The 19,025-nt window shown below is 38.4% G+C and overlaps 1 protein-coding gene across 2 annotated transcripts in view; it reads left to right on the top strand.

The window, feature by feature from the left end:
• Positions 1-19,000, top strand: part of ogdhb (oxoglutarate dehydrogenase b) — a 28,151-nt gene extending 9,151 nt beyond the window's left edge. Inside the window, exons 6-24 of one of the 2 annotated variants that reach the window (XM_059357344.1) lie at positions 2,826-2,955; positions 4,384-4,538; positions 4,688-4,834; positions 5,141-5,231; positions 5,530-5,709; positions 6,457-6,585; positions 7,334-7,513; positions 8,596-8,748; positions 10,714-10,816; positions 10,925-11,053; positions 11,372-11,522; positions 12,109-12,236; positions 12,839-13,017; positions 13,750-13,821; positions 14,409-14,534; positions 14,623-14,695; positions 14,790-14,953; positions 15,674-15,828; positions 16,984-19,000. In XM_059357344.1, the coding sequence (XP_059213327.1) occupies positions 2,826-2,955; positions 4,384-4,538; positions 4,688-4,834; positions 5,141-5,231; positions 5,530-5,709; positions 6,457-6,585; positions 7,334-7,513; positions 8,596-8,748; positions 10,714-10,816; positions 10,925-11,053; positions 11,372-11,522; positions 12,109-12,236; positions 12,839-13,017; positions 13,750-13,821; positions 14,409-14,534; positions 14,623-14,695; positions 14,790-14,953; positions 15,674-15,828; positions 16,984-17,101 (2,563 nt within the window). In that variant the 3' untranslated portion in view covers positions 17,102-19,000. The remainder of the gene's footprint in view (positions 1-2,825; positions 2,956-4,383; positions 4,539-4,687; positions 4,835-5,140; positions 5,232-5,529; positions 5,710-6,456; positions 6,586-7,333; positions 7,514-8,595; positions 8,749-10,713; positions 10,817-10,924; positions 11,054-11,371; positions 11,523-12,108; positions 12,237-12,838; positions 13,018-13,749; positions 13,822-14,408; positions 14,535-14,622; positions 14,696-14,789; positions 14,954-15,673; positions 15,829-16,983) is intronic. The other variant, XM_059357343.1, reaches the window with a different exon arrangement.
• The last annotated feature ends 25 nt before the right edge of the window (positions 19,001-19,025 follow it).

Raw genomic sequence — 19,025 nt, 5'->3', positions numbered from 1 at the left:
TACAAGCCTGCCCCCCTCTCTCCCTCTGTTCCATATTGTCTTATCTCTGTTTGGTGCAACCAGGACATCACATGCTTTAGATAAACACAAGGTACACCGTCTCCGGCCGCTCCTCCTCAGAGTATACGCATAGCCATTAACCAGCAAATCCAACCCAACACCCATGTTTGCTGTTTGCACACAGCTTCAACCACATCAGCTGCGTCTCACTTCTTCTGTATCTATATCATATTGTGTGGTAATTATAAGTAGGCCTGCTCAATATGGACCAAAAGTCATATCCGATATATTTAGGCTGAATATCGATATACGATATATATATATATATATCATGATATTTTTATTGCAAAGTGAGAGCAAATGTTCAGTCAAAGTCAAATATGACATGTCACAAGTAGTTTTATTGAAACCATTTATTTAAGTAAACATAAATACTGTATAACAACAGGAGTACCTTTTTTTTTTTTAAATCAAAGCTCCATAAAGTGCGCATTTAAATAAAAAAATATCTAAAATAAAATAGCCTATGAAATAGAATAGGCCAATCTTTTTCTGAAATAAATATATTTGTATGAGAAAAGATTAACAAACATTACAAAATAACTAAATATGACAAACCCTAGTAAGGGCAGCATTTATATATAAAGAAAGGAAAAAAATTAACTATATCGATATATGCAATATGGTCTAATTCCATATCACATTTAAATATATTGATACATATATCGGCCAGTCCTAATTATAAGGGGACATTTAAGAATTACAGTTAAGATTTGTTGACAATCTCACAAAGCTAAAAATAAAAAATTCAGTGCTGGTTCGTTTTCATTAGCCAGCTAATGCAGCGTTCTTTACTGTTTTTATTTTTTTATAAAAACCTCCACTCAGCCTTAGCAAAATACAGCGACATATGTTCCCACAGTAAGCTGTGAACTCTCTCTAGCTATGCTTAGTTTGGAAATCACGGCACAGAACATACTGCTGTGGATGCCATGTTAGTTTGGATCGGGAAGACACACAATGACACAAACAAACGAACCAAAGAGGTGGCAGGAACGTTAGACCACGTTAGATTTTAGTGTTCTGCAAGGTAGAATTCATGTTTTTGTCAATGGAGTCTGGTGGCTGTGAAGAAAGTATAGATAATAGCTTCTGTCCCCATCAGAAAGGGTTGTCTGACAGTAATGTAAAGAGGTAAAATATTCTTAACATGAATTTAAACTTTCAGTGTCAGTTCCAAACAAACACAGCGTCTACAGCAGTACATTGCTTAGCTTCCACGCAACTCTTTGATGCTTTTCAGAAATGGTAATACCACGGGCTTAGATAAGGATACACAGTACATGGAAAATGACTCTATTGCATTGTTCTAAAATTTCTTCTGAAATGCTTATAATCACACATACAAATTGCAAGGTAAGGTAAATAGAAAGAGAAACAGATTATAAAGGACGCAGGAGGATGCAGGACTTGCCTGATCTTGTTTGGCAGGTTATTCCAGAGCCTCAGGGTCCTGATAAAGAAAGCTCAGCCACTTTAAGTTTGTATTCAGTTCAGTTTTGATTCTTTAGTAACCACAGGAGAGCTCTGGCCTCGCAAGGGATTAAAGGACTTAATTACTTGACCGATTTTACTTGTGATGAGGAGCACTAAAACTAATTTAATAATGAGTCCAAAATCTACTTTTCCTCCCCATGCAGCTCATAACGCTAACATGAAAATCAAAACGGATCTTTGTGTTTAAAATTGTTGGAGTGTTCTTTTTTCGAGCTGCAACGATAAATCAGTCAGTTAATCAAAAGCACTTTATCATTTTAGTCTTCTTTTTTTTTTTTTGCAAAAACTGCAAAACATTCAATGGTTCCTCTAAAATGTGAAGATGTGTTGCTATGTTAAAAAAATATTTTTAAATAACACCACTTTGACCATTTTCATTCTTTTTTGAGATTCTCTTAAAAAAAAAAGTAAATTACCCTATTTCCTTTAAAGAACAATTGAATCATTTATCAGCTTGTCTATTATTATAGCTTTCTCTTCAGTTGTGAAACACAGTAGTCTCTGCCATGTTTCTAAATGGTCATTAGCTGCAAACACTGCCCCATGTGTGGGCGCGCACATAACTAGATTGGATTAATTTACTGAGTACCAGTGTCGTAGGACCACTTAGCCTGATTGCGTTTGTTGGTGAAGTGAAGCTGGATAAACAAGCTACCCTTGTTTACTTTGGGTATATCTCCTTAGTATAGGTTTAGCTAGTGTCGTAGCACAGGGCTCTGGTCTTTTACAGCCTCGAATGTCAACAATAACATTTTAAAATCAAAATCCATAGAGGCCAGGATTGGATTTACATGATCTTGTTTACTTAAATTGGTTATAATCCTAGCAGCATTATTTTGACCAACTGAAGGTGATAGAGAGAAGTCTGGGTGATATCCGTGTAGAGGGAATTGCAGAAATGATGGTAGATTGAAGCTCAAAAGGACTATAATATTATCTTTCTATTCCTGTCTGGAGTCCGGCTGCAGCATTTTGGACTAATCTGACCGATTAGACAGCTGCTCCAGGAGTCAAAATAGTAAAGATGAAAATAAAGCAGCAGGGATCACAAATTCCAGGAAATTTTGAGTTCAGTGATGTTTCCTGTCCCCCGCTTTTTATTTCTTTTATTTTTTTTGCTGCTCCTCTGTTTTCGTAGTTTTATGTCAGTCTCCTGAACTATTCGTTTCTTGAATACTCTTTTCCCACTCTCTCCCCTATTCCCCCTCCCCACCTTTACCTGGGTTGCATGCCTGTGCTTGCTTTTGCTCGTTTGTTCCTCATGTTAGTGTCTGTACAACAGGTTTTTACGGGCTGGCTGAATCCGACTTGGACAAGGTGTTCCGGCTCCCAACCACCACCTTCATCGGTGGCAGCGAGAGCTCTTTGCCTCTCAAAGAGATCATTCGACGCCTGGAGGTAAAAAAATTTAAATGGGTCCACATTCCTGTAACAACTGAAAGAACACTCAGAGAACACAGACCCCCACCCAAGCCAAACGCCCTTACTCACAATGTTAGCAGAAGTGAAAAGTAAACTGTTTATCCCCCATGTGATTAGGGATTGCTCCAAAATGTTATTTAGTTTAATGCTGCACCTTTCGTTCTTTATTTGCACAAAAAGAACTGAAAAAGTAAATAAAAATAAAATACATGGTAGAAACACACTACAGGCTTGTCTAAAAAGAAAAAAAGAGAATATATATATATATATATATATATATATATATGTATTTATATATATATGTATGTATGTATGTATATATATATATATATATATATATATATATATATATATCTGTATGTATATATATATATATATATATACATGGACATATAGATAAAAATAGATAAATAAAATAAAAAATAAGAAATACATTTCTTATACTATAAATACTTTTATTTTTTGTGCACCTGTCATGCACAGATGCAGTTTAAAGTGCTTCACAAAACAGGATTAGTAATATCTTTGTTTAGAATTTCATTTCAATTCATTATCCTTAACCGTCGGCGGGTGCTGGAGCCGATCCCAGCTGGCCGGGTACACCCTTGACTCCTTGGTCTCCAGACTATCACAGGGCTGACACACAGAGACAGACAATCACTCTCTCATTCACAATTAAACCTAAGTGTGAGGAAGCCGAAGTACCCGGGGAGACACCGGGACACATGCAAACTCCACACAGAAGAGCTGCAGGCTGGAGTCGAACATGTTGAACAAGAGTGTTAACCACTATGACACTGTACAGCCCCTTGTTTGTTTGTTTGTTGTTTGTTTGTTGTTTACAGTGCTGCACCAAAAAAGTAAAAATAACAAAATCAATAAGAAAACTCTAAGAACATCTTTAATTTCCCGTTTGCTGTTTTAAAATTTAGATTTGATTCGTTTCAACTCTATCATTGCAAGTACCAAGACAACACTATTTAGCATCTAAGTAGATCTACAAAAGCAAAACTGTTTTTTCTGTCAACGATGTGTACATTGATTACGTGACTCACGGAGAAGTTAAAATGTTGCCACACTGCTGAGTCCAGGAAAGCAAGAGGTTTTTCCAGTTCTGTTGTTTTTCTGTCATCTCTGACTCAGGCAGTTCCTGGCACCTGTTGTTGTTTTTTTAAATCTCAAGTCACAAGCAAGGCAACGGGGAGATCCCTGATCCTGCCATGTTTAGATTAAGGGTGGAAATCGTTACACCCCATTTTAAAATGAATCAATAATATGTCAGATGGCAAATAAATCGTAGTTGTTGACAGCTAAACACTGTGTGCAGCTTATAGATTTACAGGACAAACCATGCCTAAAACTAGACCTGTGAATTAAAAGGAAACCTTTCAATCTCTCTTATAGATGGCCTACTGTCAACATATCGGAGTAGAGTTTATGTTTATTAACGATGTGGAGCAGTGCCAGTGGATCAGACGCAAGTTCGAGACTCCAGGAATCATGCAGTTCAGTCTGGAGGAGAAGAAGACTCTTCTGGCCAGAATGATCCGATCCACAAGGTCTGTCTTTGTCTCTTCACATTCCTCAACACACCTCAGTCGTTAACTTAAAAAAACAGCAAAAGGCTGCAGGGCGAGGTGTTTTTGGAGGAGGGGGATACGTGTTCTGAGCCACAATGTGAAGCAGCAGCACCACCATCTGTGCACAGGTTTGAGGAGTTCCTCCAGAGGAAGTGGTCTTCGGAGAAACGATTCGGCCTGGAAGGGTGTGAATCGCTCATCCCGGCTCTTAAGACCATCATCGACCACTCCAGTCAGAGCGGAGTGGAGAGTGTGATCCTGGGGATGCCTCACAGGTAAACAACATCATTACATCTTCTCCAATGACAGATTTCTTGATAATAACCAAAATCATTATGAAGAAAACCACAGAAAATGTCTAGATATCAGCTCTTAAATTAAACTCTTATGAGCTATTTTTGTTGTTATCATTATATCTGTCCAAACAAGTGTACCTTCAGTTGTACCGGGCATTTAAAATAAACAAGAAAGCAATGAGAAAACATGGGTGGTTTAATATTTTTTTCCATGACTGTAGATATGAAAGTTGAAATAGCCTACACATGGATGTTTCTTGCTGATGTGTCTTTCTTCATTATCAGAGGGAGGCTGAACGTGCTGGCAAATGTGATCCGGAAGGAGCTGGACCAAATCTTCTGCCAGTTCGACTCTAAACTAGAGGCTGCTGATGAGGTTTGAACATTTCCTGCTGAGAGCAGAGCAGACTGTGATTAAAGTCGTTTCAGTGGTTTTAAGGCTGCAAGTACTGATTATTTTCACTGCCAATTAATCTCTTGGTTCATTAACTTTTTGTTAAGTTTATAAAATGCCAGAAAATTTGGAAAAAAATTACCCTCACCCAAACCCAGATATTCTATTAAAATCATTAAAAAGTTAATAGCTGAAATCTGCTTCACTGAATAAATTACACTAATGATTAACTGGCAGTCAGAACTGTTGTTTTAACTGTTAGCTGACTTTGTGCTCTCAGGGTTCTGGTGATGTGAAATATCACTTGGGGATGTACCACAAGAGGATGAACCGGGTCAGCGACCGCTACATCACGCTGTCACTCATGGCCAACCCGTCCCACCTGGAGGCGGTGGACCCGGTGGTGCAGGGAAAGACCAAAGCGGAGCAGTTCTACCGCGGAGACACTGAGGGCAAGAGGGTACGCTCAGTTTAATATCAACATATGGAAAAAAAGTCTTTGCTCGTGACAGTGGTGGGAAGTAACTAAGTACATATACTCAAGTACTGTACTTAAGTACAATTTTTAGGTACTTGTACTTTACTTGAGTATTTCCATTTTTTGTAACTTTTTACTTCTACTCCACTAACTTTTTAGGCAAATATTGAACTTTTTACTTCACTACATTTAGCTGCCAGCTTTAGTTACTTTACAGATAGAGATTCAACATAAAATACATGATCAATTTATAGTTTTTGTAATTTAAAAAAAACCTTAAATCTCATAACAGTATAATAAATAGTTAAAATGAGCCCCATCTTTACAAAATTAAAGCACTGCTTACATAAAAGCATCAATACAAATTATGTAATAATATATTTAGAACATATAAAACAATCTGAGTGGGTCCATTCTGCATGATGAGTACTTTTACTTTTGATACTTTAAGTACATTTTTGTGCTGATACTTTTGTACTTTTACTTCAGTAATTTTTGAATGCAGGACTTTTACTTGTGGTGGAGTAATTTTACAGTGTGGTATTAGTACTTTTACTTAAGTAAAAGATCTGAATACTTCTTCCACCACTGGCTCGTGACATGTTTTTATGGATGCACCCTGGTTTTTATTGTTAAACCAAACAAATCATCACACCAGAGTTAGAGTGTGCAGCCACTTTATTATTTTTTATGCCTACCATGTTTGTAACCTGATGAATGGTTTCACAGGTGATGTCGATTCTGCTTCACGGCGATGCTGCGTTTGCAGGCCAGGGTATCGTGTACGAGACGTTCCACCTGTCTGACCTGCCGTCCTACACCACACACGGCACCATACACGTGGTGGTTAACAACCAGGTACACGCTGTGAACTAGCACGCTGTCATGCCAGTATGTCCTCCAGCATATTCTTGAATCATCTGAAGAGTTTACTGGAATAGTTTTTGGAACCTGAAGCATCCAGTCACCCTTGTTTTCTTCAAATTCTTGTTCATTTTAATGCCTGGTACAACTAAAGGTACATTTGTTTGGACAAATATAATGATAACAACAAAAATAGCTCATAAGAGTTTAATTCAAGAGCTGATATCTAGACATTTTCCATGGTTTTATTGATAATAACCAAAAACATTACCAAGAAAACCATGGAAAATGTCTAGATATCAGCTCTTATATTAAACTATTATCTACTATCATTATATTTGTCCAAACAAATGTACCTTTAGTTGTACTACGCATTAAAATGAACAAGAAATTGAAGAAAACAAGGGTGGTCTAATATTTTTTTCCATGACTGTATATTTAGTTGGTTGTTTATAGCTCAGCAACATCTCATTTAAAATGATGAAGAAGTTAATTAATCAGTGAACTGCATTGACTGAATCTACTGTATATAAATATGTCATTTCCAACAGCTGTAAGGTGCTGGAGAAGCTTCAAAATTACTCTTGGAAATGGCTGAAAAGTGCTTGAATTTGTTTCCTTAAAGTTTTGTTGAATCATTTTATCGCATACAGATTGAAATAGCATTAAAGCAGGGTAATTCTTACTGTTTTAAGTTTTATAATAGCTGTTAATGTAGTGATTATTTCTCTATTCTGGACAGATCGGTTTCACCACAGATCCCAGGATGGCACGTTCGTCTCCTTATCCTACAGACGTTGCTCGAGTCGTCAACGCTCCCATCTTCCACGTGAACGCAGACGACCCAGAGGCTGTGATGTATGTGTGTAAAGTGGCAGCCGAGTGGAGGAACACCTTCCATAAAGACGTCGTCGTAGACCTGGTCAGTTTTTTTCCATTGAACAATGAAGTCACAGGTTGCCAAGACATTTTAATCATCTACTGACCTTTTCCTGCAACAGCTACAGCTTCTGACAGGTCTGGGAGTTCGAGCAACTAGTTGTGAGGAAACTTTGAATGTAGCAGAGCCTTCGTTGCTGCCAAATGCTCTTTTGACCAACAAATTATCAGTAGCAGATTGATAAACAGTGACAAAGTCTGGGCGTGTTGGACTAATACTCCTCTCTTGTCCCCGAATCTGATTGCTTAAAGTAGAGATAACGAGTTTATTGCATTTGGGGAAATTTTCAAATGAGCACTTATCATCACTGCGCTGCTGTTGAATGCATGTAGTGAAAACACTGGGAAATATACACTACTGGTCAAAAGTTTTAGAACACACCAACTTTTCCAGAATTTAATTGAAAATTATGCAGTTTAATGTCTCAGTGTACTCTAAAATTAATGCACATTTGCAACATTTAAAATTCTTTATTGAGCATGATAGTGTTTTGAAAGTAAAAAAAAGATTCAAAATCACATTTTATGTTGGACTAAAGGACTAAAAAAAGACACAAAATGACAAAAAAAGAAACAAAATGACCAAAGAAGACACAAAAAGACACAAAATGACTTATAAAGACATGAAAAGAATTTAAAAATGGACAACATAGCCCCAGACTCCATAGAGTTAAGTTGTTAACCCATTTCTTGTTCCCTGAAAAAGGCCTACTTGTATAATTCTGAAATGTACATTATTTTTCAGTTTTTGTTAACCTTACCTTTTTTTATTTACCTCTGGCAGTTCACCACTTACCTTTGTACTCTTTCAAGCTGTTCATTTGACCTGAACTGCTTGAATTTCAATAAAAAACTGGAAAAATTGGGGTGTTCTAAAACTTTTGACCAGTGGTGTATCTGCCAATGCAAGACGTGGTAATATACCAAAGCACAGCTAGGGAGACAGTCAGCAATGACAAACATACACATTTTACATCATATTTAATAAAAATGTTATTGTTTGTGTCAATGAGAGAAATATGTGTTAAGGAAATCACGCCTTAACTCTTTCCTCCTCACGTTCAGGTGTGTTACAGACGCAACGGGCACAATGAGATGGACGAGCCGATGTTCACCCAGCCGCTGATGTACAAGCAGATCAAGAAGCAGAAAAGTGTGCTGAAGAAGTTTGCTGAGAAAGTCATTGCAGAGGGAGTCATCACGACACAGGCATACGAGGTAAACAACCAGAGCTGCTGCAGATAGATAACGCTTGTCAAATATGCTTCTGATGTCACAGTCCTGCATATTGTGTCTGATCAATTCTCTATACTGACACTTCAAAAAACGCGTCACATTTACCTTGAGGCCATCCTCAGTCTGAAGGTGCTGTTTCTGCTCAGAGGAAGCTTTTGTATTCTGACAGAAAAAGCTTTATTCATTCTGCAAAATGAGTGAGAAAAACTCAGGTTTCTTTGTCAGCGGTGGGAAAGACGTCACTGACAGATGTCTCTGCCCCGTCAGACACAATGAGCATCTCTACTGTCTGAATGAAAAGGTGATAAAATAGCCTGACGCATAGAAAACCAGGCAAAAAAAAACACCTTTGTGAGAGTTAGGTGCAAATGAAAAAGATTTTTCTTTCAGACACTTTTTTGTGAATAGCAGGAAGGAGACAGAAAAAATTATATTTTTCAGACTGGATTATAGACTTCCGTGTAATCCGTGTGAGGAGCTACACAAGTAAAAGAAGAGAATGAAGTGCTGTACTCTGAAGACAACATATTTCAAAGCAGTTCATCCTGTCAGCTGGGCTATTCCTCTTAAGAAGCAGCAGTTCAAATAAGCATGAAGTGCTTCCTCATATCTTCTTTACATATGTCAAATATTTAGTTGACACCATCTTCAGACGTGACATTCCAAACTAGTAAACAGGGAGAGCAGGAGCTTTCATTAATTATCTTTACACCATATTTCATGATGGTTATCTGTTTGTCACACTGTTTGAGTTCCATCCTAAGAAGAACAAAAAACTACATACTTAGTATTATAAGTGCCTGAGATTGAGATATGTTTTCCTGGCAGTTAAATGTGTTACTGTTCATAATTAATCTACATATCCGAAATGATTGTGAATTTTAGAGGAATTAATTTAATCCAATGTGGCAAACAAACGCCTTCTACCTTTTCTTATGCTGTGGTCGAAAGTCTGAGTTTCCTGCTTAAATTTTAAACTTCTGACCTTAAAGGGTGCACAACGTCAAATGTCAACAAAAAAACATGACTGACTATGACAAAATGATCTTTTATTTGTGTGTGTGTGTGTGTGTGTGTGTTTGTGTTTGTGATGTGTATAAACAGTTTAACTGTCAGCAGTGCAGCCTCCGGTATATTTAAGTAAAAAAATGGAGGAAAAATTATGCTTGAGCTAACAGATGCTATTACAGACTTTATTTTACGGGACTTTTGTACTTTAAAACGTCTGCAGAACAGGTTTCACTATATAATTTACTTAAATATAGGCAAATAAGCTTACTCACAGTCACAAGTAAGAACTTCAACTCTCAGTGGTGTTCCCATGTACTTTACTAGTAGGAGGTCGGAAATTTTTAACTTTGGAGTTGTCTAGAACACAGCATGGAGCTGCTGCAACTCAAAGGCTGCCAAGTGCTGTCATGCATTACATGCATACACTAGTGTTCAAAATAATAGCAGTCCAATGTGGCTAACCAGATTAATCCAGGTTTTTAGTATATTTTTTATTGCTACATGGCAAACAAGGTATGCCACACAGATGTGAAGCAGTTATAAAAAACTGTGGTCATACAACTAAATATTAGTTTAGTGATTCACAGGATTGCTAAATCCTAGAAACAAAAAAGTTTGTACAAAATAGTTTTGTGTTTGTAAAGTCAACGGCAGACACTGCTATTTTTTTTAACACACCCCTTTCAACTAATTGCCCAATTGCACAGCCTTAAGAGCTGCATATCACGAATGCTGGGTCTTGTTGGTTTTCTGAGAATCTACTGCACCTACTGGTACCTTGTTTGCCATGTAGCAATAAAAGATATACTAAAAACCTGGATTAATCTGGTTAGTCACATTGGACTGCTATTATTTTGAACACTACTGTACATGAGGCAGATAGTCACTACTTTGGAGACAGGCACTCATCCATAAACTCTCATCCATCTCTTTCAGGAGGAAGTAACGATGTACGACAAAATCTGTGAGGAAGCTTACACTCGCTCCAAAGATGAGAAGATCCTCCACATCAAACACTGGCTGGACTCACCGTGGCCTGGTAACCATTCCTAATATTTTTACCTGTTTAATGAATCATGTCTTTAGATCATAGTACATAGTCTGGATGCATGTATGAACTGTGATGTCGTTGTGTGTCTGTCTGTAGATTTCTTCACAATGGAAGGACAGCCTAGAACTATGAACTGCCCGTCCACCGGCCTCACTGAAGAAGAGCTCGGCCATATTGGAAACATCGCTGCCTCTGTCCCAGAGAAAGACTTCACCATACACGGAGGTACTGACGCTGTCCTCCTCCTGTTCCAACCAAATATCCTCTGAGCCTTCTGCCTCTTTCAGATCTGTACTTTAACCCATTGAAGCCTGGAAAGCGGATACGTCGTTTTGTAGTATTTGTATATTCTCTCAAATACTTTTTGAATTTCATTTCTATCTGCTACAGAGGCTGAAAAATCTATTATTTAGTAGAAGCATTGACACTTCTGTTGAATTTCCAGAAAAACTTCAGGTTTAAGGGGCTTATTTTAAAATCGCCCAGAGGTTTTACAGGAAGTTTTAGGCGTCAATGGGTTAATGCTGTGTGTCCGTGTTGCAGGTTTGAGTCGTATCCTAAAGGGACGTGCAAATATGGTGAATCAGCGAGTGTGTGACTGGGCTCTCGGGGAATATATGGCCTTCGGCTCTCTGCTCAAAGAGGGAACCCACGTACGCCTCAGCGGACAGGATGTGGAGAGAGGCACATTCAGGTAGAAACATACAGCAGAAGAGAAACTTTAAACTTTGTTTATCCCTCTGGATTTTGTGATTTCTCTCCGTGAAGATCTTTATGTCTCCATAGGTCCTTTAAAAGTCTAATACGCTACATATTAAATAATAAACGTTAGATAGAAGTTTACAGTGATTCTGATACAGCTCCAGTGATCCTTTTACTAGAAGGAAAACCCATGGTGAGGCATCATTTTCTCACTGTGGTCCACGTTGGTGGAACAGCCTCCTGAAGACCTGAGGCCATCAGAGACGCTTCAGATTTTTAAGAGCAGACTAAAGACTTATCTTTTTAATTTGGCTTTTACTTGAACCATTTTAAAATGTTTTTCTGCTCATGCATCTTAGTGTTATAACATCTTCTCTTTTATATTTTTATTTATTATTGATTAGTAATTTGTAGTAATTAGATTAGTGTTTACTTCTTATCATGTTTTATTATTATTATTTTCCTTTTTTTTCTTTTTTATGTGAAGCACTTAGTGTTACATTTCTTTTGTATGAAAAGTGTTATACAAATAAAGATTGATTGATTCTCACACAGTTTTCTCTGATTCTGCTTCACAGCCATCGACATCACGTTCTCCACGACCAGAACGTTGATAAGAGGATCTGCATCCCGATGAACTACATCTCCCCTGACCAAGCTCCTTACACCGTCTGCAACAGCTCTCTGTCCGAGTACGGAGTCCTCGGTGAGTCAAACACACACACCCTGAACACACACCCTCAGTAGAAACTGTTGGTCCTTTTCAAACATCTTGTGACTGTGATAGATGGGTAATTTTACTCCAAAAAATACTGGTTATATTTTAAGATAGCCTCAAAGAGATTGGACCTCATGAGGCCTGATTTACAGGTGCATCTCAATAAATTACAATATCATAGAAAAGTTTATTTATGTCAGTAATTCGAATCAAAAAGTCGAAATAACACATTATATAGACCCATTACTCACACAATGAAACATTTCATGTCTTGATTTATTTAATTTCTTCTAATTATAATGATAATGGCTTACATTTAATGAAGACCTAAAATTCAGTGTCTCCAAAAACTTTGAATATTAATAGATTTGTTGGCCTCTGAAAAGTATGTCCATCTATATGACTCAATACTTGGTTGGGCTTGTTTGACTTGAACTACTGGAAATTTACTTTTCCATCATATTCTAATGTATTGAGATGCACCTGTAATTATTCCAGAAGTTAAGTTGGAGAACAAAACTGTGTACTTGTTGTTAAGTATTTTATTTGCTCATTTCTGCAGCTGCTCTGTTTCTGTCCTCTGTGTGCAGGTTTTGAGTTAGGCTTTGCCATGGCCAGTCCCAACGCGCTGGTGCTGTGGGAAGCCCAGTTCGGAGACTTCCACAACACGGCTCAGTGTATCATCGACCAGTTCATCAGCTGCGGTCAGGCCAAGTGGGTCAGACAGAACGGCATCGTGCTGCTGCTTCCTCACGGCATGGAGGGAATGGTAGGAGCTGAGAAACTTGATCTGCAACTTTATGCATTTGTCTCTGTCTGAATCAAGGTTGCAATAGTTCTGGATTTTTCATGAGTTTTAGTTTTAATTTCGTTGTCAATTTTTGTTTTTAAATTCAGTTAGTTTTAATTAGTTTTTAGAGTGAGTTTGCTAGTTTTAATTCTTTTTTTTTTTTTTTTTAGAAAATGCTTAGTTTTCGTTTAGTTTTTATTAGTTTTAGTGTTAGTTTTAGTCTTGTTGTAATGGGGTATTTGTTGGGTTTGAGATTCAACAAGGTCACAATAAATGTTCCTTTATTTCCTTTGTCTGATCCATCTCAGCCCCAATAAGTTTATTAAGTCATAAAACCAGATAGATGAAATAGATTTCATATCAACCAAAAAGGTTTATGTATGAAAGAAGTTGACAAAGACGAAAACGAAGGACATTTTTACTATAATTTTAGTTCGTTTTGTAACCACAAAATACAGTTTCAGTTAGTTATGTTTTTTTTTAAAACTCTCTTATTTTATTTCAGTTAAAGAAAATGTTTTTTCAATTCTAGTTTTCGTTATTTCGTTAGTTTTCGTTAACTATAATAACCTTTGTCTGAATGATCTCTGTCTTGTGATGCTGTAATGTCACCTTGTAATCAGCGCTGAACCGTATTCTCACAGGAGCTTTTTAAAGACATATAACTTGTGAATTCTTAATTGGTTTCTAATTTTGATCTTTTTCTCTCAGGGTCCGGAGCACTCGTCAGCCCGTCCTGAAAGGTTCCTGCAGATGTGCAACGATGACCCTGATGTTTTCCCCGTGAGTTTGTGTCAGAAACAATCTGCATGCTAAGAATAGAAACACAGATACAAACAACATCAGTTTGTCCAGTTATATTCATTTTTTTATGTGGCCGCTCTTAATACGTTCTGATTTCTTTCAGACTTTTTAATCCATGGGGTTGTGTGTCTGTATAATACAAATTAAATGTAAACAAACAGACTAAAACATGAAGGCGATAGATGGCAGATAGATAATAAGTGACTTTGATAGACAGTGACCAGTTTTCACCAGATTTCTTTTGCAGCTGCAGGGCGAAGCTTGTCTGATGTTCCACAGATATCATTTTGACCTCATGATTAGATATTAAAGTCATCTTGCTTGACTTGTACTTGTAAAAAAGAGTCCCTAAACTTCAGAACCCTGTAAAAAAGAAGATTTAATAGCTTATTCGACATTGTATTAATTTGCCAAATGTGAACAAATATAACCTAAAACAAAGCTCACTAAATCCATAGTAATAAAAAGCAGCATGAACAGCATGATTGTTCCCAAAGTAGAAGTAAGACAAAGAATGATAACAGAGGTCACTAAATAATTGTACTGTAATACTTTTTTCGTGTCAGAAACTGTCCGAGGACTTTGCGGTGCATCAGCTGTACGAGTGTAACTGGATCGTCGTGAACTGCTCCACGCCTGCAAACTACTTCCACGTCCTCCGCAGACAGATCCTGCAGCCCTTCAGGAAGCCTGTAAGTGGAACACCATGAAACGTGACTCAAAAGCACAAGATAATGTAGTTCAAGGTCACTGAGCATGCTCTCCTTTTTATCTCTTCAGCTGATAGTGTTCACTCCCAAGTCTCTGTTGCGCCATCCTGAGGCCAGGTCCAGCTTTGATGACATGCTTCCAGGTCGGTATCTACAGAAAAGATGTAAATGTTCTGAAATATAAGAAAAATCTCTTGTTGTGTTATTTAATGTTTTGTTGCGTTTGTTTTCCTGCAGGCACCCACTTTAAGCGAATCATCCCAGATAACGGGCCTGCAGCTGCTGCCCCAGAAAAGGTGAAGAGAATCATTTTCTGCACCGGAAAGATCTACTATGAACTGATCAGAGAGCGCCAGAACAGAGGCATGGACGAGTCTGTAGCTGTCGTCCGCATCGAACAGGTAAACGTCAGAGTGAAGGAGCTGTGTAGCCTCAGCTGGGAGTAAAAACTAGACTGTAGTGGAGGGAATAGTGCATGTGAACACACAGAGCAGGTGTAATGAGATTAGCTAAGTGATAAAAACCTGCCTGGTTTCTAATGAAGGCAGCTACATTTGTTACACATATTAACCCACTGAGGCCTAAAACGCCTGTAAAACCTCTGGGCGATTTTAAAATCAGCCCCTAAAACCTGAAGTTTATCTGGAAATTCAACAGAAGTGTCAACGCTTCTACTAAATAATAGATTTTTCAGCCTCTGTAGCAGATAGAAATGAAATTCAAAAAGTATTTGAGAGCTTATACAAATACTACAAAACGACATATCCGCTTGTCAGGCATCAATGGGTTAATAGGTCATTTTATACAGTGAGCTCGAGTTTCACTGCATGAAATGCTACTATGCGGACTAACATCATCACACATGAGTAATGTGTGATAAGTCTCAGCTTTCCATTCATTCCTGATCTATGTTCAAAGCCTGTTTCAGGACCCCAGTATGCAGAAATATTCAACTACACTTGGGGGATTTAACACATTTTAATGCACAAGAAAAATGTGGCCTAAAACTGCATAATATCAGCAAAAAGTTGGGGTGTAAGCTGTGAAGAGGAGACTTGTGGGTAAGTTTCACAAGTTTCGTTGAAAAATTCTTAACATCAGATTACCCTCTCTAATTTCAGCTCTCGCCCTTCCCGTTTGACCTGGTGAAAGCTGAGACTGACCGTTTTCCAAATGCTGATCTGGTTTGGTGTCAGGAGGAGCACAAGAACCAGGGCTACTACGACTACGTCAAGCCCCGCATCCGCACCACCATCGACCGCTCCCGCCCCGTCTGGTGAGTTCTGCTTCAATCCTGACATTGTGTCCATTAGGTACTCTTCCCTCTAGTGAGCTGCTATGTGTGTGGCTTGGTAGAGAGGATCCGCCCAAATTCACTGGTTAGCGGCTGATCTGAGCCGCTACCAACTAGTTGATGCTGATTTGATACGGTTGAGGCGTCGATTTCGTTTCGAGAGACCGCTGCGGGATGACTGGGCCGCTTGTGAGTGCTTTGGGATGGTGCTACTCGTTAAGAAGAGTAGGAACGAGTCTCCAAAAATCTCCAATCGCTAGTCGCTTTTTTGAAAAAGAGTCTCTAGAGGGGTCTGAATAGTAGTAATTCCTTTGGTTAGCCGCTACAAAAGTACCTGTATGGGAACAGAGGCCGAGGGGAACTAACTAGTGGGCGGAGCCAAAACACTCAGCCACTCAGTGGAAACACGCCTAATAAAGCCGCATTCAGACTGCCAGCCAAAATCCGATTTTTAGCCCATCCTGATTGGAACTGGATGGCTCTTTTGAAGTCTGAACAGTCACAAATCACATGAAATCCGATTTTTGCGAACCGGATCGAAACCACCTTCGAGAGGTAGCTTCAGATCGCATTTGGACAGATGCGTCTCAGTCTGAACCGCTCCAAACACTCAGATCGGTTTTGACTGTCCGTGACGTCACTCTGCGCGGCACGCTTAGCGCGGGCAGCGCAGAGATGAGGTGTCCACCGGCAGCCGCGCCCGACTCATGCGGGCCCGGCGGGGGCGTCCATCCTCCCGGTTTCTCCCCTGGTGCGTCTGAGATGTTCTGCACCTCTACTGGACAGTGATAAGGCCAATATACTGAGGTGACATGCCTCTATCATGTTTGTTGTTGTTGATGTTGTCGCTCTCGCAATTATATGACGTCTGACGCGGTGACGACGTCGGACGCTCTGACGCCGTTACTATGGCAACCTGTCAGATCAGTCAATAATGTGGCCCAGTCTGAACAGAGCTATATCCGATTTGGACACTTGCTAAAAATAGTGTGGACAGTCAGCCCTAAAAATCTGATTTGAATCAGATTCGCCTGCAGTCTGAACGCGGCCTAAGTGTCTCTGCTGTGAGTGCTCTGTAGGTATGTAGTATGTTCTGTAGGCTCATTGGTGTGTGTGTGTGTGTGTGTGTGTTTGCAGGTATGCGGGTCGTGACCCTGCAGCAGCTCCAGCCACCGGGAACAAGCACACTCACCTCACGGAGCTGCAGCGTTTACTGGACACGGCGTTCGGTCTGGAAGCGTTCTCAGGAATATAGTAACCTCCCTCCGCTCACATCGGACCTGTCCAGCTTCAGACGAGCTTCAGCGTCGCTGCAGGTTTACACCCCACGAGACTCCGGCTTGACCTTTGACCCACAACACTTTGCATTGACGTGTTTTCTTCCTCAATATATTTACATATCAGACCTGTTATCAGGCATAATCTTTAAGCTGAGCGCACAATGACAACACTGTTACCATGACGACCTCGTGTTCACAGTGACGGACACTTATAGAAAAGCAATGTATTGAATGTATGAATTTATGCAATAATTAATTTTTACGAAAGTTTTAGCTCCTTTTTTTATTCTATTTTATTTTGTTAATTACAAAATCATGTCAACATGCTCTGCATCTACCAAAATATTTGAGCCATTTATTGAACGTAAAAAATATTAGTCTGACAAAGACATAAATGTTAAGAAAAACAAACTCTGGTGCAAATAATAAAAAAATCTCAGAAGTAAGTGTATTCACGTTTTTGTTGAGAGTTGTCTGAGAGAGTCACTGTGCTCTAACAAGAAATAATCTGGCACATCTTGTTGTTTTCATATCAGGTTACTTTTGTGTCACTATTATAATCCAAAAACATTTTGGACAACAAAACTGCGGCCGCTGCAGTCAAAACATTTCAGGTAAAATAAATGTGTTATTCAAAACGTATTAATGCAAATCAGAATGTTTTTTCAGCAAATTTGAATGTGTAAAAAGTGTAAAAATATGGAGGTACTTGTTATGATGCAATGAAAAAAAAAAATTTTTTTTAAATAGATTGTCAAAGCAAAGCTGCAATTTAAAAATGACTAATGACAAGTAAAAAAAACATTACAATTAAATATGTATGAATGCAAATCCAAAATTTCAGGTTTTCAGAAAATCCAAAACTGGATTTGCAAATAAAAGTTTTGTATTTACATTAATATGTTTTAAATCACAGATTACTTTACCTGCAACAAGATATAATAAGATATAAAATATGTTTTGATTGCAGTGTGTAAAGTCCCTCACACTTGACATTTGTTTTGCATAATAAAGACACTAAAGTAACCTGATATAAAAATGACAATTTATGGTTTTAAACTTGGTTCTGCATCAAATGTGCTGCACTACTTCTTGTTTGAGCACAGTGACTGTCGTAAGCTTTAAAGGAGCCAGTCAGCTGTTTCCCACTGTTTCCAGTCTTTATGCTAAGCTAAGCTAACCAGCAGCATATTTACAGATGTGTAACTCTCAGCAACAACTAGAAGAAGCTTATTTCCCAAAAATATTCCTTCAGAATGTTTCCTGCAGTTCATTATAACCTGTGACTGGTGAAAAAAAGAAGAAAACATGGTGATAATTTAAGATGTTTACGATAGCTGAATGGTTTTAGGGATATTTCTGGTTTTAGGGATATAAGATGTTTCTGATTTTATTAACTGTGACTAAAACATTAGTGGCTGTCTCTCTGGTGTCAAATGTTTTTCTGTTAGTAAAGACACAGATCACAGAGGCTCAGCATGCTTCTGCACTTTTATCTTGAGTTGAGCAGCGACTTTAAGACGACGCGGGAATGTTTATCAGCATGCAGACAGAAGGGAGGACCCACACGTTTATTACAAACACTCACCTCATCACTCTGCATTATGTTCTGCTTCCTTCCTTCCTATTTATTTCCTCCTCTGTGGTTCACTCACCGTCCTGCCACGCCACTGTAAAACCTCTGTTTGTGCCAAATGTAACAGATTACTTGAAATTACATTTGAACTAATAAAAATAAAAAAATCATGCCTGCGATGAAGGAAACGTATGTAAAGACAAGATGAGATTCCTCAGCTCCTCAGATTTGAAGGATGTATTTATTTTCATAAAATGTTGTATGTTTCATTGTTTACGATAAATAAAAATTACAGTTCCTGGTGAACTTGTTTTGTCTTTCTG

The sequence above is a fragment of the Centropristis striata genome, chromosome 19 (genome assembly GCF_030273125.1).
Source record: "Centropristis striata isolate RG_2023a ecotype Rhode Island chromosome 19, C.striata_1.0, whole genome shotgun sequence".
Classification (NCBI taxonomy): Eukaryota; Metazoa; Chordata; class Actinopteri; order Perciformes; family Serranidae; genus Centropristis; species Centropristis striata.
This window is presented reverse-complemented; position numbering and strand designations above follow the sequence as displayed.